We start from the raw sequence: 25,917 nt of genomic DNA, 5'->3' as shown, positions 1-25,917 counted from the left end.
TTTTTTTCATATTGAAACTGTTGAAAGTACACAACAACGTAAGTTTATTAGTATAATATTTTTAAGAACTGTAAAGAAGATTGAAAACATTTTTCAATGCCTTACGTTTCTTACCCACCGCAGAAACAACCACAGGTTCATCAATGCCGTCAAAATTATTCATTTTTTTGTTTGTTTGTTGATCGAACAGTACAAAATAGATAAGAAAAACTAGGAAGCCGGGTGTATTTAAGGCGCTGCCGTTGCTGTTTACATTGCGTGGAATGGTGCCTTGTGATTGGTTGAGAGCGGATATGTCGCATTCTGCAGAGAAGGGAGACTGGCGTTTGTCGCGGTTTGGAAAGAAAGGGAGAAAACATGACAGAATAACATGGTGGATATTGCATTTTATTTAAAATTAAACATTGACTTTTCAATACCAACCAGATACAATACTGATTTTTGCAGTAACTATTTTTTTTTTTTTTAAATGGCGTTTATCGCGTTTTGGAACCAAACTCTTCATTTTTAGATTAAATATTTATCATTAATCAGATCAAAAATGTATTAGTATATTCACAGCTTACAGGAACACCTTTATTACTACTGCAATTTCTATTTTAAATAAGACCAAATAGTTGTATTAGTATATTGTATTTAAGCCTTTTTTTATTTAATTACAAGGTACTTTCTTTGGATTAATTGTGTTTTGTGATGTGTGTGATTGTACTGTGTATAAGTGAGCCTTTTAGCCTTTTAACCCAAGACAATTTTCTGGTTGAATATTTTTTGTTGAATTTTTAATGCTTATTTCTCTCTCTCTGTGTATTTATTTGATTTGTATTGAATATACAGGCTTCAATATAAGACATTAGACTCAGACGTTCAGACTCACAAGAATTTCAAAGACAATCTCCTAGGAGTCTTTCAGGTAGGAAAACAAATTTTTATAAATGTTTAATATTTATAATAAACAAATAAGTTATGAAAAAAAGAAATGTAATGTAATTCCTCCAGATCACTATTGTTCCTTTTAAGCTTTTGTTCCTTTTAATAGTTATTGAATAAATGGTGTTGACCAAATGTACAATTTGGCTTAAATTGTGTTATTCTGTCTTTTCTCTTACTTTTGTTTGTAGGATCTTGAGAGCAAAATAATCACATTTCTGAAGAATGAACTGGAGAAGTTAAAGAAAATATTACAAAAAGAGAACACACAACACTTTGTGAAGGACTTTAATGAGAACAGATCCAGTATCAAATCAGCAGCTCTTGATCTCACACTACATTACCTGAGAGAGATGAAGCAAGATGAAGCTGCTGATGCTCTAGAAGGCAAGAGACTCGTGATCATCTGTCTGACTGTCTCTTATAAATGTAGGAGAGAAAATGAAGACTAAAACTATCTATTTTCTGTTCCTGTGTTTAGATGAGCTGTTCTTCATTCATCAGCTGAAATGTGGCCTAAAGAAGAAGTATCAATGTGTGTTTGAAGGAATGGCGAAGCAAGGTGACTCCACACTCCTGAATAACATCTACACAGATCTCTACATCACTCAGGGTGGCAGTGAACAGGTCAATACTGAACATGAGGTGAGACAGATTGAAGTTGCTTCCAGACGTCATGAAGCACAAGAGATACAGGTTGAATGCACAAATTTGTTTGAAGCGCCTGAACAAGACGAGGAGATCCGAACTGTACTGACAAAAGGAGTCGCTGGCATCGGGAAATCAGTCTCTGTGCAAAAGTTTGTTCTGGACTGGGCTGAAGAAAAAGAAAATCAAGATATCCGCTTCATATTTCCTCTTCCATTCAGAGAGATGAACTTAAAGGAGAAAGAAAAACTAAGTTTGATGGACCTTATAACTCAGTTTTTCCCAGAGACAAAAGGACTGAACCTTACAAGAAGGAATCAGTTCAAAGTGCTGTTCATCCTTGATGGACTGGACGAATGTCGCCTTCCTCTGAAGTTTGATTGTAATGAGACGTGGCGTGATGTATCGTCACCAGCCTCTCTGGATGTTCTCCTAACGAACCTCATGAAGGGAAATCTGCTTCCTTCTGCTCTCGTCTGGATCACCAGCAGACCAGCAGCTGCCAGTAAGATTCCTCCTGACTGTATCGACCGGCTGACAGAGATACGAGGATTCAGCGACGCACAAAAGCAAGAGTACTTCAGAAAAAGATTCAAGGATGATATTCAAGCCAACACAATCATAGATCATGTTAAACAATCAAAGAGTCTCTTTATCATGTGCCACATCCCAGTCTTCTGCTGGATTTCAGCCACTGTTCTCCAGAACATTCTGGAGGAGAAGAGAAATAATGATGTGAAAAACACTCAGGCTGATGAGATCTCTAAAACACTGCAGGAATCAAACACTGAAGACACTCCCAAGACTCTGACACAAATGTACACACACTTTCTCCGCTTTCAGATCCAGCAGAGCCGCCGGAAATATGATGGAGAATACACACCAGATGTTTCCTGGGATAAAGACGCCATCCTTTCACTGGGGAAACTGGCATTTCATCAGCTGGAAAGAAACAACCTGATCTTCTATGACACAGACCTGGAAGCCTGTGGTCTTGACGTCTATAAGGCATCAGTGTACTCAGGCATGTGTACCCAGATCTTTAAGGAGGAAACAGGGATCGTTCTTGGTACCATGTACTGCTTTGTTCACTTGAGCATTCAAGAGTTTATTGCAGCCCTTTATGCACATCTGTTTCTAGACATCAACAAGACAAGTGTGTTTGAGGATGAGTCTACAGAACAGGAAAACAGAAATGAAACCATGATTGATTTTCTCAAGACTGCAGTGGACAAGGCGCTGGAGAGTGACAATGGACACCTGGACCTTTTCCTTCGCTTCCTCCTCGGTCTGTCACTCCAGTCTAATCGACGACTCTTACGAGGTCTGTTGACACAGCGAGACGGCACTGACCAGAGCAACAAAGGGATATTTCGACGACTCTTACGAGGTCTGTTGACACAGCGAGACGGCACTGACCAGAGCAACAAGGAGATAGTTCAGTACATCAAGCAGAAACTAGAAGCTAATCTTCCTGCAGAGAGATCCATCAATCTGTTCTACTGTCTGAATGAACTGAACGACCAAACTCTGGTGAACGAGATTCAGACCCACCTTAGCAAAGGAAGTCTCTCATCTGGTGACCTTTCACCTGCCCAGTGGTCTGCTTTAGCCTTTGTGTTGTTGACATCAGAGGAAGAGCTGGAGGAGTTTGAGCTTCAGAAATTCAAGAAATCAGACGAGTGTCTCATTAGATTATCGGCAGTCATTAAAACCTCCAAAACAGCCCTGTAAGTCTTTTAATATATTTTGTCATGTTTAGCTTTCATCTCAAAAATGCATTTATCTACATTACTCTATGGTGATTCCCCATCATAAACATGAAGCTATACCCGTAAAGCTTTTTTGTTTTGTGTGTGTGTGTGTGTGTGTGTGTGTGTGTGTGTGTGTGTGTGTGTGTGTGTGTGTGTGTGTGTGTGTGTGTGTGTGTGTGTGTGTGTGTGTGTGTGTGTGTGTGTGTGTGTGTGTGTGTGTGTGGAGAGTTTATCACAACTTAAGACAAAATATAAAATACCATGGAAAAATGTTTGCATGTTTGTTTTGTATCATATGATACACCAGACTTGTATGGTTTATATATAATTATATATATTATCACATAATCATAGTTGAGGGGAAAAAAAAGGCATATTTTATTCATATACCCAAACTGGGGGGAAAGAATGTAATTTGGTACAGATGTTATTTATATTTCCAAAAAGTAAGATGAAATTCTGAAAGGTTATAGTATAAAGCATTGAGATTTTTATAAAAAAAGGCTCATAAATAAAGTACAGTATATTTTCACATCATATATTAGTTGTCCCTCTGTTTCTCCCAGTAATTAGATATTTTAAATGCTTATTTCAATTGTGTAATTCTGTAGTTTAATGTAATAATAATGTAATGCAATATGTAGATCGAGAGATTTACAAATAAACATTTATCAAAAGCCTGTTGTATCATATTTGATGTACACATCAGATGGTTTTTCTACAAAAAAACTTCTTAGGTTCTCAGGTTTAAGTAATATTAGCTTTACTTATTTTATGTCAAAAAGACAAGTACATGTGAATGGAGGCAGTTTTAGTATTATAGTGAAAGGCCTTTAAGTTGCCATAAAGTGTGAACTGTCTCATATAATGGTGTCGGTGCAGTCAAGTCAATAATATTGTTGATTAATAAGTGTCCACTAAGAAAGACAGAGGCAACAGTGGCAAGAACCTAAACTCCATCAGGTCACATAAATAGAGAAAAAATCCTATAGCTATAGAAGCTTTACACAAATTGTTTTTCAAACATGGTTTATTTTATCAAGGATATTTGTCATGAATAAAAAACACTAATGTACAGGAAATAGTAGATTTTGAAGATACATTTTATTTTAACTCAGCCTCTTTGCTGTATATGCTGTTTATGTAAAAAATAAATGGGAAAATGTATTTAATATTTGTATATAGAAAATGTATTGTATGTATTCCATCTAATTCTGTGTTGTGACTTTATTGTAGGTTAAATGATTGTAACTTAACAGACAAAAGCTGTTCAGCTCTGGCTGCAGTTCTTGGATCCGATACCAATCTGAAAGAGCTGAACATGAACAATAATAATCTGCAGGATTCAGGAGTGAAGCTGATCTGCACTGGACTGAAGAATATAAAGTGTAAATTGGGGATACTGAGGTAAGTGTAAATTGGACGATGCCGGAGGCAAAAAGCGCACTTGAGTTGATCACCTCCCAATTTCCACATCTTTCCCTTCACCCATCCCTACCTGAATTCACCCAAAAATCTATATGGTTTAATATGAACTATTATCATACAGTATTATACATGTTTGGTATCATTTGAAATGTCTCAGTGCGACTGGTGCAAAGGTCTCATTCCCACAGAATAAACCAAAAAGGTAATAAGGTGTGGAGCGTTTAGAGATATCTTGTTAACTGCTGTGTGTGTGCCCCCATGTAAATCAACGTCTGTCCCCAGTAAGTTTGGGACGGTGATTAATGCAAATTCCCACTGTGAACTCGTTAAAATACATCAGTGACAACTAATATTTTGGCGCTAATTCAAGTGTACGTGTTTCGGGCAGCGTTTCGGGAAGCAAAATTGAAGCGTGACCAACTTAAATCTGGGTGTGTTTTACCTCTGTTTTAATTTAATGTTACTTTACATAAGTGTACGTGGGAAACCACGGCAGGGCCAATCCAAAGCTATTATAAGACAAGTAAAGTTGGTTGACTTATATCTGTAGTAGTGGCCATACCTCTACTGAAGTAAATGTTACTTTAATTGCAAGTGTATGCAATCACAGGGGCTATACTAAAGTATATTTGATTATGTAATCGTGAATGCGACTGAAATCAGGTATATAGCAATTACTTCTGTTTAGTGACCGAAGCTGGTGAGATTGTGATCTAAAAACATTAAATTATGAGATTTTCAATCTTCAAACAGGCTTACACTGTTTTAGATAATTGTAATCTCGAAAGTGATGTTGATGTCTGAACACCAAAACAAGTTCGTCAAGCACAAAAAAACGTAAAAGTTCTAGGCTACTGTATGTTTGAGATGTCATGTTTTCATGAAGGTTGAAAGGCTGAAAGCTGCTATTATTATCTTTGTTTTTACAAAACATTTACTGCTAATAATATTATCTACGTGGAGACATTTCCCCGCAATGTAACGTTAGGCTATGAATAACAGGACACGACACACATAAGCGCGCACATACACACGACACACACACCGCGCACGCATACACACACCCTGGTCCACTATCTTTATGGGGACTCTCCATAGACGTAATGGGTTTTATACTGTACAAACTGTAGGTCTCCTTACACTAATGAATTAGTTTGTATGAAAATTTTCATTGTTTTTTTCTTGTATACTTTTCAGTTCTATTTATTTGGTGCTTTGTTCAATCTCAAACCATTATTTTATTTTTATTATTAAGATGTCTGCACAAGAGTTAACTGTAATCTGTGCAAACATTAAACTTAAATTAAACGTCTCGCTTTGGTCTACACTGGAAGTGTTCTGCTCGCTCTGCTAAAGCTAAACTATAATTACTAAAACTGAAACTAAATAAAATAAAAACTATATAGAAATGTGTTTGCAAAATAAAAACTAAATAAAAACTAACAAAACCATTAATGAAACTAACTAAAACTAAGCTGAAATTTAAAGCAAAATTGAAAACTATATTAAAATAAAAACAAAGCAAAACTATAACAACAGATATTCCCGGAGACAGAGCACACCCGAAGACGGCTCTCACTCAGAAATCAATAAAGTCTTCATTCGCTGCCGGTTCTCATTATGACAAGACGAGCAAAAAGTGGAAAGACATAACAAGTGCATTCAGGCCTACCTCATGTTGCAAGTTTGCAGTTTTTGAGAAAAAAAAATGGCACAATAATAATAAAAAACAATTCAGGTCTATGTCCAATGAAATGCCTCACCTTTTTCTAGTTATCTAGTGTTAAAATACATATTTTACCTGTAATTTAACTAAGGTGTACTAAAATGTGATTCCAATTTTTTTTTCTCATATCGCGTTATAATATCGATATCGTCCGGACAGTGAGAAAATATTGTGATTTGAATTTTTGCTCATATCGCCCACCCCTACAATCAAATGTATTGCTAAACTATTATATAATTGACCAATAACCAATTGGCAATCTAACTTAAATTCGAGGTCATGATAAAATGGATTAAGATATAAAATGGAGTCCGATAAAAGTTTAAATGGACTTAAATTGCTTTGCCACGTGGAAAGACAGTAACACGCAGAAACCTTCAGCCGTTCTGGAGGAAACCCCCATTTGGACCGATAAACGGGCTTACACAGTTTTAGATAATTGTAATCTCGAAAGTGATGTTGATGTCTAACATATTAAATATTTCTGTGCCTTTTGTTTACCTCCATATTCAGTTGTCAGTTTTTGCAACTAACCTTTAATGCATTTGTACAAAGAACAAAATAAAATTCAAGTTTAAGGATTTATATTGTTTGGGGTTTAACTGATTAATCAGTTGAATGCTTTCATTCCTGTTCTAGACTCTCTAATTGCAGTGTAACAGAAGAAGGTTATAAAGCTCTGGCTTCAGCTCTGAGATCAAACCCTTCACACCTGATAGAGCTGGATCTCACAGGGAATGATCCTGGACAATCAGGAGTGAAGCAGCTCAATGATTTACTACAGGATCCAGACTGTCAACTGAAGACACTGAGGTGAGACAGGATCAAATATTTAACTAAATTAGTTACTGTATATGGAGGCTAAATGTTCATAACTAATATATTATTTTAGCTATAGAATTAGCTTGACAATTTGTTGCATCAAAAATGATCAAGATCAGATCAGACGCTGCAGGTTCTGTCATGATGATGATAAACGTCAACACAGTTTATAATGACCCTCAGGATCTGTAGCTCTTATTCTGATATTTTATTGTTAGATCTTTCCTTTTCTTGGAACGAAATTAATGTTTAATGTCACTTCAATATTTCTAGATGAAAAAACACAACAACAATAAAATAGCACAATGACAGGATTGATATGGTATACCCACGTTGTAACAAATAAATAAAAGATCTTTGAATTTTTCACAAAAGTTATTTTGGGCTTTTGTCTCCGGCATCGTCCTGTCAGTCATCGCACCTCTAGTCATGTGACTCCTGTGGCTCAACTTACATCAGTATCTCCAATTTACACTTTATATTCTTCAGTCCAGTGCAGATCAGCTATCAAGAGAGAGATGATAGTCGTTCTCGTCTCAGGTCATTAAAGTTAATTTGACCACGCCCACGCAGCGTGCGCTCTATTCAAACACAAATGCTCTGAGGCAGAGATGGGGGACTCGAGTCACATGACTTGACTCGAGTCAGACTCGAGTCGCAAATTTAAGGACTTGAGACTTGCTTGACTAAATTAAGAAAATGACTCGACTTGACTTTGACTTGAGATCCAATGACTTGAGACTTGACTTGACTTGAACTGTATGACTCGAGAATGACTTGATATACATTTTTATATAAATCATCGCAACATCAATTGATAAACAAAATGAAAGCAACGGAACCATTGACGTCAGTCATCAGATTCTGCGCGATTGCATGACGCTGCACAAGCCCAGAAATAGCCTACATCGCGGTGAGCGCGCTAAATACAAAAACATCTCCCAGCATCGTTTCTTTTTGGATATAAACACTAGAAAATGACCATATTCATGCAAGAAGATTTGTTGTACGCATAATAACTGGCAAGGGATATCGCATCGGACGACCATCACAACCTCGAACAGTCGAACTTCATTCACCACGTCTAAAAGTAAGCTATGGCTTGTTTAACCTGTTTGTTATATTTAATTTGACTATCTTTAAACCTAGAGAGAATAATATTGGTCAAAACAGCATGCCTCTTTATACACAATTATGTTTTCAAATGTAGCTTAATGTTGTCAATATTCAAATGATAATTAATGATGGTATATGTTTTGTATAACATTTGCCACATTTCTTTTTAAATCATGCTTTAAAGCCAAAAATGTTGTTCTTTCCAATGACAAAAAACAATATAGAAAACTGTTAGTTTTGTCGTTTATGTTTCTCTTAATGTTATCAGGGGGTTGGTGGCAAAAAATGCCAGCAGAATTAATATGCACCCAAAATTCAAAATGTGGTGGAAAAAATGGCCCTAGTATGAGTTATTTTCATAATTATAACATATATAAAAAAATATTTCCAGATTATTGGCGCGATTGCAAATGTGATGATTTTATAAAACAGTTCAGTAAACAAAGAGTGAATATTGTGATGTGACATTTTAGACATAATATTCCAAATATTCTCTGTTTTTGCTCTATTTCTCCAATGACAATAGTTCCAAACAAGCCACAGAAAGAGTTATGCGTATTTGTGATTCAGTGACCTAGTTGCTTAGTTCCAGAACGAATCTGTCATTTTGAACAAATCAGTTGACTGAATGCTTCTATGACTCGTACATTAAGACGGTGATTTGGCGCCACCTATTGGCGGGTTTAACTTCATAATAGGCTAAATGCCAACGGCTGTTATATAACTTATATAAAGGGGATGCCAGTTTGAAGAATGCCATTTGGTGGCATAGGAACCATTATACTTGAATTGTGAATTGTTTAATACCTTTTAATGGTCTTCTGCAATGTTTGAGGCATATTTATTTTTTCATGCTTTAATGTTGGCCTAATTTCAGTTACATTTACATTTTAGGCTATGTAGTTTGAAATTGTATTTATTTTTTATTTTTTAGATTTTTATTGTAGTAACCACTCAGCTGTATGTGGAAATGCATATTTAAAAAAAATATGTTGCAAATAAAACCATAGTCCACAACTTATGTAGTTTTAACTTATTTTAATATATAAATTCAGTGAAATCATCAAACGTTTGTATGACTTGCCAGTGACTTGTGACCCAAGCTACGACTTGACTTGACTTGCTTGACATAAGGCAGTGACTTGACTTGACTTGCTTGACATAAGGCAGTGACTTGACTTGACTTGCTTGCTTTTATAAAAAATTGACTTGGACTTGCTTGAGACTCGAAGGATAAGACTTGAGACTTGCTTGTGACTTGCACATGTGTGACTTACTCCCACCTCTGCTCTGAGGCGATCCACGCCCACATCAGCTGGATAACCCACCGAAAGAGACTCATATTTACGACGCTGTGAGGAATAATACTATCTTAATAATAATCCTGGAAAAAATTACCTCAGAAGTACAGGTAGTTTCATTTGGAGGAGGAACGGATCCAGCCGAGGAATAGGTACATTCTTTATTTTCAAGTGCTTTGTGCTAATCGCGATATGAAATAGTGTCTGTAAACAAAAAGACTGTTTGAATATGAATCGCATTTTTGTGTGTGAATGAATGAACAGCTTTTACCTAACTATATTCCAATACTGAGATGAGAAAAATCGACTGAAATATGTTGAAATAAAATATTTTTGTATAAGTAACATATTAAACTGCAAATTAACATTTATATGTCCTAATCATAAAAACGATATGTTACATATGAAAGACAAGATGTCGTTTTTACTGTAAAATACTGCCACATCAAATAAGCTTGTTTGCTAAGATGTTATTATAGTGTTTGTTCGATTGTAGGCTATATTCAAACTAATTAATCCGCAACTGTGAAATATGTATGATAAAATGTATACTTTAGTATATACAAAGAAAGATTACATTTGAAATATAGTTAAAATTTTAATTGTTGTTGTAATTGTAACCTTTTTATTAAAATAGCAAAAATATATGTAGGCTACATATAAATAAATCTTAGGTAAATCTTAAAAGCTCAATATAAGCCTCCTCTTTAAATTATTTGTATTGTGTTTTATTAGTGACACATTTGGGATATATTCCCAAACTTTCTGTAAAAACAGTATGATAATTAACTGCACAATTACTAGAAATTTTTACATTTGATATTATACAATTTGCAAGCACAATTTGAAAAATAAATAAATAATTGGAACTGTGAACCAATTTTGTATTATATAGGCATATATATATATATATATATATATATATATATATATATATATATATATATATATATATATATATATATATATATATATATATATATATATATATATATATATATATTGTCATTGCATTCTTGTGGCTCAGTGACACACCTGAATGAAAGGGTCATTAGTATGCAGCCCCATTATGCGCTCATTATGCGGGCCCATTGTCTTCTCAGGTGTGAATCACAGCAGGTCACACCCCTGCGCATATTGCCTTTCCAAACAAAAAGTGTCATTTTTAAATTTAAACCAATCTATTGTTTTATGTGAATGATAAGGCAGGATGATTTTCAGATCATTTTGAAGAAAAAACTCTAGGCGACAACATTCATTAGTCAAAAGTATTGTGGACACATATTTAGTATGTGTTTTGTGGCCTTATTTCAGAAACTTTAAGTTTTATTTTTTTCAGTAACCACGCATAACCCTTCAAAGTCTAAGGGGTTTTAAGGCCACCTGGCACTATGTTGATATTTTTGCTTCTGAAATGGTCAATTTTCATAGCAGAGTAAAGAGAGACATATTTCTGGATTCTATAGATTCTCACCTACAATGTGGATGCATTGAAAATACACTTTTTGAGACAATTATATGAGTTATTGTGTGATATATCACCAAGAAATACAAAAACAGAAATTATTTTTTTTTGTTTTTATTATATAAAAATATGAAACATAAATAAACAAAGGATTTTACAACAAAAAAAAAATTCCCCAAAGGCTTTAGAACACTTGCAAAAAAATTGGGTGAAAAAATATAAAGAAACAAAACAAATATTTACATTTTTGTAACTGTAGTCACCATACTTTTTTGTGAACAAAACAGAAATAAGAATATGAAGGGAACCCAATGGTCATTAGGATGGAATATTCTCAGTCTATAGCTGTGTCCCAATGTGAAGGCTGCGTCCTCCGAAGGCCGCATTTGAAGGCCGATTGCGTCACAGCGGCGTGACGAAGGCTGTCCCAATTCAAAGGCTGCATCTTCGAAGGACGCATTTGAAGGCCGATTGCGTCACCGCGGCGCGATGAAGGCTGTCCCAATTCAATTCCGCATCCTTCGAAGGCCGTATTCGAAGGCCGGTTGCGTCATCACGGCGTGACGAAGGCTACCCTGATTCAAAAGCGACGCCAAATGCACCCTTCGTTTCCCCGTGAAAGGAAGTATTCATAAATGGACACTTAGCGGCCTATCCTACCTTGATCCTACCCCATAATTCATTGCGCGCCGGTGACGACAGCATTTTTGGTGCAGGATTTGGTGTGTAGCCTACAGTTCAAATTCAAATGTTGGTGTTGAACTATGCCTTTTAAAACCGTTCATTTTTCGTTTTTCATTTACGGGTTAAAAAAATTTAAAAACGAATGGATGCAAATTTACACAGACTATTAAACTAAAGATAGTTTAGTGATAGTTTTTTAGATTAAAGTCTTTGATTTTACTAGTATTTTAATTGACTATCAAACCTTTCTACAAATACATTATTTTAAATATTTAATAATATAAGGTAGCCTACTTTTGCGTCCATTTGTTTTTCTTTTTTTTAACCCGTAGTTGAAAAACTAAAAATGAAAGGTTGTTGTATTTTTAAAAGCCAAAGTTGAACACCAAAATTTGAACTGTAGTAGGCTACACAAATGCTGAAAAAAAAAAAAAAAAAAAAAAAAAGACTTTGCCCCTTTATTAAACATTTAAAATATTCACAAATTACCATGGGACAAATGTCAATTTTACTGGTTTTCTAAGGCCAGATAAGAACCTGGAAATTATATTTTTCCCGCAATGCTGAATGAGAAGAGCCATGTCTCTGGAACCATGATTTATAGGCTAATGATAATAAATGTGTCTGCATAAATAACGAGGCATTTTAATTGTTCGTTTAAAAGTGAACATTTCAAGCTTTAGGCAAGGTATATTTTGTTTCAGTTCATTTATGAGACGCGCTCCAGTTCACGGAGATCATGAAAGCGCGACTGATTGTTTTATTTTATTTTACAAAAGCACAACGTTTTCTTGTTATGTGAGTTTGGACAAATAAAAGTAGTTGCGAATGATGTATTATTCTTTTCTGTATGACCAGAAATTATAGAGTATTTTTTAAGTTGTTTCCACTGTTGATGGGAAAATGCAAGTGTTCGCGGCCGCGCCTCCGTGCCATGCAGTGCGCGCTCACACTCCCACACACATTTGCGTCAAAATCTTGTGTTTATTTGTGATAATCTTAGCCCTGTATTATGACTGACATTTGACGAATTTCTTTGTTCCTTTTTTGGATAAAACCGCCTTCTAAATATGTAGCCTAAATGTAGGCTAATAATAATAATATTATTATCATTTGCGTTGAGTTCACTGAAGACAGTAATAATCATAAAATAATTCATGAATGTTTTATTTTTATATAACCTAACCTTGTGTTTGTGTTATATTTCTTTTTTATATGTGAAGTCTTTTTTTGCTTATTCTATTATACTGAGCTTTTTCCTCCTAAAAAAATGACTTTAAAGACAAGTGGCCTAAATGTCGTTTAGAAAATTCATGTATTTAACATCCTCAGTAAAATATAAAACATAAAAATGACAATAGCCAATTCTGGCTCCATAGCTGTTTACTCAATTATAACAAATTAATGATCAGGACGGCAGCTCCATCTCGCACTGTTGCTTGGCGCCATGGAGCGGTAATCGGGAACACCTGGATGCGCAATTAGGAAATCCTATGAAGGCTACAAGGTGCGTCCTTCGAAGGACGAATAGGCTGCATCCTTCGAAGTCCGCGGCCTTCGGAGGATGCAGCCTTCACATTGGGACACAGCTTATATGTACAAAATATACAAAAACCACCCCTAGATGGCACTGTGCACTGCGCACTGCATTGGAAAGTTGAAATATTGATGTGCTTTTCTTACATGTGCCACATTTGAAAGCAGTTGCGCTCTGGCTGCAGGCAGAGCGGCACATCACACTCATTACACTTCCATGAGGTGTCTTTTCTTGGGAACCCATCCGCCTTGCATTTCTCACACCTCAGCCGTGTAACTGGAATGGAGATTGGCACAGGTATATGCCCAGTTCTCTTTTGTACAGGAACAGCCCCAACTGTGACACCACACAGCTCAGCATCGAGCTGCTCCACGTAGGCCCTGTGGGTGGTGAGCTGGTTGGCTGGTGTGTTCCTCAGCTTTTGGATTTCTCTGTACATTATGAAGCCATTCGTCACAGCAATGTCAATAAAATGAAAAAACATGGTTCTGTACCATCTTCTTGTTGTGTGGTGCACTGAATAGTACTGGATCAGCTGGTCTGATAAGTCCACACCCCCCATGTAGATGTTGTAATCAACAATCGGTTTTGGTACTGGTATGTTTATCTCCTCCCAGGATCCATCCCTCTTTTTCTGCTTCCTCTTGACAGTGTCCCCATCATAAGCAACATGGACACTGCTGCACATTGCCACCTCCCTGTTGTCCATCCACTTAGTGAAGAGAAGGTCATCTTCTCTTATCCACCTGAGAGTTCCTCTGGAGGATTTCTTGGGCAGTTGGTTTAGTTTCGTTTTTGGAGCATCCTTCCTCCCTTCACGTATGGTTCCACAGGCTCCGAAATTGAGGGACAGCAGGTGCCTGAAGAGTTTTGGGCTGGTGTAAAAATGATCACAGTAGAGGTGATAACCACTGCCTAGGAAAGATGGCCTCATCAATTCCACCACAGAGTCAAATGAGAGCCCTAGCCCAGAGGCCAACCTGCTTTTACCTGTGTAAATGCTGAAGTCACAGGTATAGCCGTTGCTGGAGTCTGCGAGCACAAACAGCTTTATCCCCCATTTGGTGGGTTTCGCCTTCATGTACTGGGTCATCCCAGTTCTTGCCTTGGTGGCCACCATCCTCTCATCAATGGAAAGCTGCTTCCTGGGATGGTAGGCAGACTGACAGGCGGCCTTTATCTCAGTCATCAATGGCTTCAGACGAAAGAGTGTGTCATACTCATCTGGCTGTGTCTGCTTCTTTCTGTCATTGACAACATCTTCCTCTGGGTCACTCATATGGATATTCCAAGATATGGCACGGAACCTATCCCTTGACATCACAGTGCTTGGAAAATTCACAGAAAAAATGTTTTTTCTCTTCCAATAGTCACTTACTGCTGGGAGCTTTAGAACTCCCATGTACAGAACCAAGCCAATGAATTTGAACATCTCCACAGGGTTGATGTTGGTCCACTTGTATACCTTTTCCCAGCAGCAATGTTTCTCTCCACCAGCTTGTTTGTGTTGGCACACAATGTCCTGATGGAATCAGCACTAAAAGAGTGCTTGAAAAGGCCGAGGGGGCTTTGCTCTACGGAGGTGTCCAATTGCACTCCAGGCTCACGTCTGGGGCAAAACCTGTGTGGAATGGGGGCCACATCAGGATCATTTTCAGTCTTCCATCCTTGTTCCAGCTGGTCTGGTGGTGGTGCTGGACATTGGACAGGTGAAAGTGACTGCCTCCTTCCCCTAGGACGCGACCTCAAGCCAGGGGTCGCAGATGATGTTGGTGGTTCTGTGGCAGTGCTGGAGGAGCCGGGTCGAGGAGGATAAATGGATCTGCGGGCTGCAGGAGACCTTGATCTGCGGGCTGCAGGAGGAGACCTTGATCGGCAGGCTGCAGGAGGAGCAGAAGCGGTGCTGGATGGAAATGGGCGAGTGGTCGGGGTCATGGGTTCAGCAGATGTACCTGGCTGCTCTGCAGTTTCCTGATTTAGACTATAACACACAGATTTTGTCATTAGTTTAGATTCCCACATATCAAAAGTTGTACAGCCTTACTAATAAAGAAATAAAGATTAGCTATTTATCATCATGTGTGCATATTTTATGTTCAACTCATAGGACTAACTACAAAATTATTACTGGTGCCTTTATCATAGTATATGCACAGAGTAAATACAATGTCTAAAACCCCCTCCCATGTAGGCAAAATAGTACAGGCCTTAGATAAGGCTTACTGCACTATTATTTCTGAAAAGCTACAAAAATGTTTCCCTAAAAAAACATTACAATAAAATGCAAAGAGTAAATACAACGTCTAAAGCAAACCCCCTCCCATATAGACAAATAGTGCTAAAGGCCTTAGATAACTCCCTGTACCATTATTTCTGAAAAACTACAATAACATTTTCCTAAAAAACATTACAATAAAATAGACAAACAAAGTAAACGAAATAGCTTATAAATGAATATGATTACATGCGGCCAAAACGCGCACATTGTTTTATTGCGCACATAGCGCACATTGTTTGATTACGCACATGGCGCTCTTTGTTTGATTGCGCGCACGGCACACATTGTTTGATTACAGCTCCGTTATTTCTGAACAGCTATAATAAAATCATTTGACTAAAAAACGATACAATATATATCAGACAAACATATTATCAGTAATATATCATTCACACTTACTCCTCAAATGGATCGATTCCGTGGAATATTTGGTCTTCTTCCTCCGAATCAAACCGATCCGGATCGGATCCTATTTCACTTTCCTCACTGTCGGCAAAAAGCATTTCAGCTACTTGCTCGGCAGAGAATCTCTGTTTTGCCATATTCTCTTCGAAAAGAATCTTGCGAAGTACAAAAGAGCTGTATCTGAAAACTTCCAACTGTGCGCGTCCTAGGACCGTGTACAACAAGTTGCATCGGCTTATTCGGCTATCACACACACACCTGGAGCTGATTGTAAACACCTCCCCTTTGTCTGAGGGCGTCATCTTTTGTTTTTGATCTATGATTGATTCACACACATGTCTGTGATTGGTTCACACACACCCCAAAAGCATTTCATTTCATTAGACCAGAATAAAATATTTCTTTGTTTTGCAGTAAAATGCAATAGATTTGCACTAAAATAAAAAATGCTTTTAAATTGCGAAAGTCAACACAGTATATGCAGACGAATGGCAGCTTTTTCATAAAAAAAAAGTAAGTTAATACCATGATCCGATCCAAAGTTATAAATAGATTTCTGAGGGGTGTGTCCTCTGACGCTCTAGAGCGTCAATCGACTTTGAACTCTCAAAAATACAAAAATGTACATACATGTTGATAACATATTATGGTAGCCCTGTTTGTGCTAAATAGAGTGTAATTACACCTTTGCCAGTAATATGTTTATAAGCAACTGAAAAAAGCACAAATGTCAGAGTATGTCAAAACATCTCAAGGACCCCAAAAACACCTTGGACCCCAGAGGGTTAAAATAGCATTATGAACAACGCCCAACGCGCCACTGACTTTAGACTAGCTTTTTTCTGGTCAGTGGCGGAATTGTTTTCTGGAACTGCAAAATAGCACTAGGGAATGTTTGCGCCAAAACACGCCTCCTTTTTGCTCCGACCCGCCCAGGGAGCGCAAGTTCATTCCCTAGTTTACCGACGTGCGTCTGTGGAGGGAAAAGCCCGCTTTGTGCGGGTGCAAAATAGGAATGATACATGCGTCAGTGTACAAAGTCATTTGCGCCGGGTGCAAGATAGGGCCCCATGTGTTTGGTATCTATGGATTCAGAAGACCCTAAGCTAGTATGTAATGTGTTTATAAAGGAAGTATGAGTGAAACATGTACAATAAATGTACAATAAACTAAAGAATTTCAAAACGAAAATTTTATTTTTGTCATTTATTACTGAAAATCACACCTCACACAACAATAGTGAACAGTTTTTGAACAAAAAATATATTGTTCAAACCCTTTGCTTGACAGACATTTGTAATTGTTCAATCAAAAGTAAAATATTTCATCATCTGTGAAAAAACTGTCAGCTTCGGATTTCTCCTCGTCACTTTCCAGTAATTGTTCCAGAGCGTGTTCTGAGGTAAATCTTTTACTGCTTGCCATCATAAAAGTGCTAAAACAATAAGATAATAATGCTATAATTGCTATATATATATATATATATATATATATTATAATCGTTCTGTCTCTCTCTCATATAAATCTCTCTGCGCGCTGTACTACTCCACTCCGTTCGCTCTCTGTTTCAATTTTTCCATTGGTCTTTGCGCGTGGAATATTCCTAACAACATTGATTTCATTGGCCTTATACGCAGTGGTATTACGCAACAAGGAAGTGTGTATCCCATATACCATTGTTTTCAGCGGAATCTGAGGAAGACGACCCCTCTCTATCATTAATAGTTTTTAAGATAATTACACATTTGTAAAAGTATGCCCTTTTGGGCGGTATCGGCCAATCCGTCCCCAGAGGGTTAAATAGGCTTATTTTATAAATGAAAACATTTCAACATAAAACATTGTAATAATTGTTTTAAATCAATAAGGCTTTGCATGAGCATAAGATGTTAAGTGTTCAGACGATAGCTGTGCGGTCAATGCTTCAACATGTCCCTCGCGGGGCTTCAAGCGCTCTGAGTTCGAAACTCAGCTCTATAAACTGATTTCATCATTTTGTCTCTAGTTTAATATTTGTCGAAAATAAAAACTTTTGAAATGTGCATTTATTGATTCAAAACACTTATCGGAGCTTTGTTATTCATTGTCTGTCATTTTTATTAATAGGCGTTTAGATGATAACATTGAAGCCTACATGCTGTTGACCGATGTTGGCCGACAGCGTTAAAGTCCCTGTAAAGGCAATTCTAAAAAAAAATTCTACACACATTATCAATTTTAGAAATGTATTGCTAAAACATATTACAAAGACCGTGAACTGTGAAGTACTGAATTGTGGAGTTAGACCGTTAAACAGTTTTTCACCATTGCTGTGTTCCTAAATCTCGGGCTCGATGACGCACTGGAGCCCCTGAGCTCCTGGACACGCCCCTACTTGATGACGCACTGGAGCCCCTGAGCTCCTGGACACGCCCCTACTTGATGATGCACTGGAGCCCCTGAGCTCCTGGACACGCCCCTACTTGATGACGCACTGGAGCCCCTGAGCTCCTGGTCACGCCCCTACTTGATGACGCACTGGAGCCCCTGAGCTCCTGGACACGCCCCTACTTGATGATGCACTGGAGCCCCTGATCTCCTGGACACGCCCCTACTTGATGACGCACTGGAGCCCCTGATCTCCTGGACACGCCCCTACTTGATGACGCACTGGAGCCCCTGAGCTCCTGGACACGCCCCTACTTGATGATGCACTGGAGCCCCTGAGCTCCTGGACACGGCCTTACTTGATGATGCACTGGAGCCCCTGAGCTCCTGGACACGCCCCTACTTGATGATGCACTGGAGCCCCTGAGCTCCTGGACACGCCCCTACTTGATGATGCACTGGAGCCCCTGAGCTCCTGGACACGGCCTTACTTGATGACGCACTGGAGCCCCTGAGCTCCTGGTCACGCCCCTACTTGATGACGCACTGGAGCCCCTGAGCTCCTGGACACGCCCCTACTTGATGATGCACTGGAGCCCCTGATCTCCTGGACACGCCCCTACTTGATGACGCACTGGAGCCCCTGATCTCCTGGACACGCCCCTACTTGATGACGCACTGGAGCATGTGCATAATATAAAATTTAAAACCAGAATATAAAACAGATAATGTACAACACAGTGGTTGCAGATCTGTTGTGATAGTAGCCAGTTTAGCTTATTTTAAAAAATTGAGAAGCTATTGAGGCTTCGACATTCACATCAGTTCGCCGCTGAATCGCGAGTTACTGTCAGTACTATTAGTTACTACAGCCTACAGTTTGCTAGCTAGCTATGCCTTCGTCACGGAAATACGTACTACCTGGATGCGATCATGTACAAAACAGATCGGTGTCCTTATTTAATTTTCCGAAAAACGATCACATCAAGAAGAGGTGGATTCATTTTGTGAAGAGCCAACCTTGATGGAGAGCTGAGGATCACTGCCAAAACCCGCTTCTGTAGTGAACATTTTACACGGGATAGATTTATAAACTTTCGTCTGAGATTCTGGGATTCACTGATAATCCGTGAATGGGTAAATGGGGCCAAACCGACTTATCTCCGTCATTGGCCTTCATCCTCCCGTCCCGAAAGCAATATCACCTAATAACACTGTCGGAAGCTTTCCCGCTAGTGGGCGTGGTTTCAGCGCAGCCAGCGGACACGCCCCCAGCATTTAAGAGCAGAGAATACTGCTCAGTTTTTCAAGATTTTGATAGCTTATTTTATTTACTTGGCGGCTTTTTTTATCATTCAAATTTGGCTGGGTGGCTAATAACACATTTTTCTGTGGTGTGACAAACTCAGAACACATACTTAATTTTGACTTTACAGGGACTTTAATGTTTTACCCTTCTTGATGCTTAGAAAGGGAACAGTTATTAACATCAATTGTTTTGTTTATTTATTAATGGAACATTACATCATCAATTGGCTAGATTCCAGCAGAGCCTCTGTTTCGCTGCACAGACGACAAAACCCGAAGGTGCTGTTGACGATTGTCAGCCGATCGCACCAGAAAATGAAGATCATGAAGCTCGTCTTTAATCAGCTAAATTATTGTTTTGTGAATAATTCACGAAATTGAGATGGCTGACACTGATACCCATAGCAACGAAATACATTTTTCAAAACAGATCCATAGGCCTACATTGAATAGCTCTTAACATTTTGTTGACTTGGCTACAAAAATTATACACTAACTAAATAGTATTGCTTTCAATATAAAAAAACAATGAAATTATAACCCTATTATACATTTCAAGGTTTAAATAAAGAGTCAGGACAGTTTGTTTATTTATTTAAAACCGGGTTGGATCGAGTGTTGTTTCCCTTTGCGAAGAAAAATTAGAAATATAGAATTTAATTCTTCCGACATTTTAAATTTGTATTGCCAAAGAAATTTCAGCTTTGCTGTGTAGGCTACAATTAACCCTTGTGTTATGTTGCGGGTCAATTTGACCCGTTTCGATTTTCAAGTTGTTGGAAATACTGGTTAACCTTTGTTTTTTTTCTTGATATTTTGTGACTTTTTCTCATTTATCATGATGAACATGCATGCAAAGTTTCAACATGCTCATGTGTTTTGACATATACAAACAAAATTACTGTTACGTTTGTGATGTTCGTGGGTCAATTTGACCCTCATAGACAGCCATTCAAAAGCAACTGTACAGACACAAAATAAAAACATTTATTTTCTGTATGTCAGGGCACTTCAACTCCAGTTCTAACGTGCAAGTGCATCTAAAAGTGCTCTAACCCTTGCCAAACACACTTGAAAAAGCTAAAATTACAGTGTTCAGAATTATTTGCAAATTACAGATGAAAATCTTTGTCAGACACAGATAGTAAAATAAGCTCTCATTTCAATATTCAAAATATCTAAAATACCTAGCTTTTAACCAAAACTTTTATGTAGGATTTTCAAAGGCAGCTTCACAGAGCCAAAAAATAAATAAAAAAACATTTATTTGTTGTATGTTTTTGTTATGTTTGGTTTCTCACTTCCCAGTGAGTGAATAATGAAACTAGGAAAATAGGTCTTAGGAAACTAGGGAAAGTTAACTTAGGAAAATGAAAAAATTTCATTATACAGCAATTTTTTTTTGTTCAGGTACGATGTTCAAAGCATAAAATGTAAAATATATATATATATATATATGCAAAATAAATCAGTATACTGTTTATTTTCCAATTTTGTCAAAACAAAACTGTTTTAAAAAACATTTTAAAAACATTTTCATAAATCATATTTTCAGATATAATGTTTTTGTAATGTTTGACAAATGTTGATATTAAAAGTTTGTAGACAGTTTGACAGTTTGTCTCAGTAAAGACAGTTTGTCTCTAAATCTTTGTTGTTTTTCATAGTGTGATTTTTGAGGAATTGTATTGAATCCAATTAGGGTCAATTTGACCCGGTCCATAAGGGGAGTACACAGAAATCGAACAGAACACAAGGGTTAAATCAGTACAAAATGAAAATAGTAGAAAGCAACATAAATTAAGAACAGGCGTTTATCTTTGCCTCTCTCTCGCAGACGCGCTGGATCTCAAGTTTCTTTTGTCTCCCGCACTGCACGCGCTGGGTCTCGATATTAAATGTTTTTCAGGATAGAAACGCATCATACAGCTAATAAAACTGTATGTCGCTGCGTGTCACCAATGACAAAAAAAACAACAACAACTGTAAATTATTATTATTTAGCATTTGTTGCTTAAAAGAAACAGAATACCTTGTTGAATTCACCCTACAATAAAACGAGGTTGCTCGATCGTGAATAAAAGAGCTCTGTCTGCTGCTCACTCACATTCGTTTAGTTGGCATGAACGCGTTTCATCAACAGTTCAACAGTTAATGTCGTATTGTTGACAATCATACACACTGCTCAAACATTCTACACCAATACAAAACCAGTTGAAACAACTGGATTGAACACTTAAAAAAAAAAAGAAAACCTTTAAATACAGCTAATTTAATAAGATATAGGGTCTACATTTGTACACATCGACAGATTTATCCTGAAAGGAACTTTGCCTGCTCTTTAATATGAAAGTGTATCATCAGGCTGGCTATCCGACACTCTCCATATGAAAGAGAAGCGATTAACAGCTTGTCCTGCACCCCCACCATAAGCACTGAACTCTCCCTCCAACCCCCCACAGGCTCTCTGAGGAGCGTCTGAGACAAAGAGTTGATATTAAAGTGTTGATAATGAAGGAATTAAATCATTTAGGCTACATGTAGTAATATTTCTGTCATAAAAGTTTATCAAAATTATTTCAATGACTAAAGAATGAGAACGCTATTTCGGTTTAGGCCAGCTTTTATGGTGGAAAATCAATGGCAATAATAACCAAGCGCACAACTGATGCTGGCGCACGCGGTACTAGGCTTGTTTGAGATGAACAAAATCTGCGCAGAACCGATCACCGGTGATCAGCGCGAGATGCATGCCGGTTAGAAATGTGTCCGAGTGCGGTCCGCCTTGCTCTGATGTCATGCTGACGTGTGTCAAAAAACTCTCGCGACCGCAAGGCGTACCTGTCGGATTCTGCAGTCGCGCGCAGTTGCTCTACACCGACTGCGCTGATCAAAAGCACGATGGGAAACGACTTGCTGACGGCACAGCTTAATGCTCATTGGTTTAAACAACCGTAATGTATTGTTCTCTTTTAAAATGTTTGATTTTAAAACTCTGACATCATGTTTTATGTGTATAAATTATGTGTGGATATTCCCAAACTCTCTGACAGTGCGATCTATGTGATGTAATTTTATTTTTTTAATAAAAACACATGTCTGTATTAAAGAAAAAATTACTGATAAACACGTAGGCCTATTTAAAATGGAATTAAATAAGTACTTTGGGTGTCTTGTTCATTATATTTTCATATAAAAGCAACAAAACTTAAATTACATCCAGTTTATTAGCAACACCATGCACGAGCGTGAATCCCGTGAATCCCGCGATATCCAACTTTGATCTCACAGGTGTCTGATCCACGAGAAGCGAGATCAGTCCGTCTTGCCTGCGCTTTTTTCACTCCTCCCCTCACTGCAGCCGCCTACTCTCGCATACATTTCAGGCGAGGCAAGGCGCATCTCAAACAAGCCTAATGACTTCTGCGAGAGGATAACAGATCTACACGTGAGGAAACGGGAACTCGCGAGCTCATTCAAAAACCGCGCGCCCGCATGACATCTCCTCTGCACGCAATACAAGCCATCGCACGCGCATTATCATTGCCCACGCGCTCGCGCTTGATCTGCTCTCGCCTGCTGCTTTTGCTCACTGAACAGTTTTATTTTTGGCAGTCGAGGGGCGGGACTTACTATTTTAATAACCTCAAATGTCATTGGTTACTTCCCCTTTTCCGGAAGTCAGTTGTGATTGGACGCCTGTCCAATGACCCGTAATTCACTTGACTTGAGACACGAGACATCACTTAATTTGCTTTATTTATTGTGGTTTATTAATGTGTATGTGATTTAATGCATTGTTAATATAGAATAGATTCTTCCCAGATACTTTATTAACCGGAAGTCTTACTAGTGATTGCATTGTGTTGTTAAGAGATATTTACAGACTGTAATAATGCATATTATTAGCATTGCAAATGTACCCACATTTTTATACATTTTTACGTAATATAAGTGGTTCATTATGTTTTCTATTAAATGTAAAGGGGTTCTGGCTTCTCAAGATACAGTACACAGCATGAATTATAGCTTACAAATGCCTTTTCAGAATTTGCTACAGAATACAGAGGGAAAAAAAATTAAACCCAGCAAATTATTAAACCCAGCAAATTAGATATTAAAATATTATATTTAAACAAATCAACCCCCCACGAGGGCCGGTTGTCTACGAAATTGCCCGGTAGATTTTTTGGTCCCACTCGCCCCTGTTAGCGTCATTGCACCTCATTTATTTTCACTGACTGCGAGATAGTGTAACGATGCGGGAAGAAGAAAGCGAGAAGTGAATCCAATTGCAAGCACATTTATTAATAAAACAAACAAAAGAAACTCAGACCAGGAACACAGAAACAGCAACCATTACAACATTAACAACTCACAAAGACAGGGCTGAAACACAGGGCTTAAATACAGGGGTAAACGAGCTAAACAAGATAACAAGAGGGCGTGGTTAATCAGAAACACCTGGGGATACTTATAAACTAGAAAAAAGAACTACAAAACATGACAAGGGAAACACAGGACAGACAGGAACAAGACATGAACCCACACCGTGACAGATAGGCCTATTTTAACTTTTGATTCATAAAATGTTCTGCTCTAAAAGTTTGTTATAATCTGTCTAAAATTTACTTTTACATAATTACATTTTGCTTTCGTTAAATTTAACCAAATCTGTTGTAGCCTATAGGCTATTTTAAAAAATTATTTTTTTGTTCTAAAAGTTTGTTCTATTCTGTTTCGTTTGTTATATAATAGTTATATAATAGTTCAATGTTCGTACAAATAAAAGTCTATACTACATGTATACTATGTAAACTATAAATTGTATGATTGTTTGATTAAATAACATTAACCAAATTGTCTTTCTTTAATTAATAATACAATTATTACTTAAACATGCAGTTTCAACTCCACCAAATCTTTGTTTGTTTCATTATTGTACAGCAAATGTCAATAGCTCTTGTTTTGATTTTTCATGTTTGTTGTAGGCTTATTTGGAAATTACCATAGTTGTAGTGTTTCATCCTTACTGTTAATTGACATCAGCCCCACTTAGTTTCAAAATGCGGCAATTGCTGCTGTTTTGCTAAATGTCCCTTTGCTCCACCTAGCGGTCATTTCGTGAACGACTTTGAAATGCCACTGGTTTATTTTTGCGCGCCGGTAATAAGCATTCTGGTAGAGTACCTTCTGTATGTGCTGCTATTCTGGAGTATACCTTGATAATTGAAATGCACAATTTTATTTTTGTGCACACTTCTTATCGAAATTCTAGATAACCTTTTAGTGAAATAGTTTTCTGAACACAATTGTTTTCCATCAAGCCCAGATTCAGTTTTCCAAGCCAGTTTTCTCTGTGGTGACGTTTCTCACTTCTCCTGCTTAAAAGCCAGAAAGATCTTAATTTCACACTCTGTGTTCACACTGAAAACCATGATCTATTGAGCTTTTGCCCCTCTGCTCGTGAGACGTTTCTATTCTTATGAGTTTGCTTTAGGACTGAGTGTCGCTCTAGTTTCTTTAAAATGTATATTTACTTGTGTATTTAAATGTTCAAAGAAAAATAAAAAAATGTATTGTATTAATATTTTTTGTAATGCAAAAGACATTTATTTGGGAACTGAATTGACTGTTCTGCAGGTTTTTGAGTCCTGCTGCAGAGGAAGCCTGTCAGTATGTGAATAGAGTTGTGGGTAAAAACCCGTTACTCCAGAGAAAGCTGAATCTGAGTGGACATGAACTAGGAGACACACAAGTGAATCAGATCGCTGCTCTACTGCAGGATAAACACTGTCGACTCAACAGACTGATGTGAGTATTGCTCATTTATAATATTACTTTACTTTTAGGTGCAATGTTAGCTGATGATAATATTTCCTCACTTGTTTGAGTCAGAGCAGTTTTTTCCTCAGCGTCACACAGAGCCACAACAATTTAAAGTAAAAAAATTAAACGGCAAATTAAAATACACAATTAAAACTTGATATCAAGCTTTAAATATTTGGTTAAGACAGACAGTTGAATCATGGGTCAATAATTATTTCAGTTTCTGTAGAGGCAGAACAATGTTTTTTGTGACATCAGAATCAGAAATGTTCATAACTGCTTTCAATTCAATGTTTGTATTTCCCAAAATGTAAAATGTCTA

The 25,917-nt window shown here is 37.5% G+C and overlaps 2 protein-coding genes across 2 annotated transcripts in view; both read left to right on the top strand.

Annotated features, from left to right (window-relative positions):
• Positions 1–25,917, top strand: part of LOC130100468 (ribonuclease inhibitor-like) — a 669,359-nt gene that overhangs the window by 290,678 nt on the left and 352,764 nt on the right. The window lies entirely within an intron of this gene.
• On the top strand, positions 865–3,309 carry LOC130100508 (protein NLRC3-like). Its single transcript, XM_056265983.1, has 4 exons — positions 865–910; positions 1,119–1,314; positions 1,409–2,899; positions 2,966–3,309. The coding sequence occupies exons 2-4, from the start codon at positions 1,281–1,283 to the stop codon at positions 3,307–3,309; spliced, it is 1,869 nt and encodes a 622-aa protein (XP_056121958.1). The 5' UTR covers positions 865–910; positions 1,119–1,280.

This window comes from Rhinichthys klamathensis, unplaced genomic scaffold, assembly GCF_029890125.1.
Source record: "Rhinichthys klamathensis goyatoka isolate OS25496 unplaced genomic scaffold, OSU_Roscu_1.1 h1tg000011l_1, whole genome shotgun sequence".
NCBI classification, from domain to species: domain Eukaryota; kingdom Metazoa; phylum Chordata; class Actinopteri; order Cypriniformes; family Leuciscidae; genus Rhinichthys; species Rhinichthys klamathensis.
The sequence above is the reverse complement of the archived record's forward strand: the minus strand, read 5'-3'. Positions and strand labels throughout refer to the sequence as shown.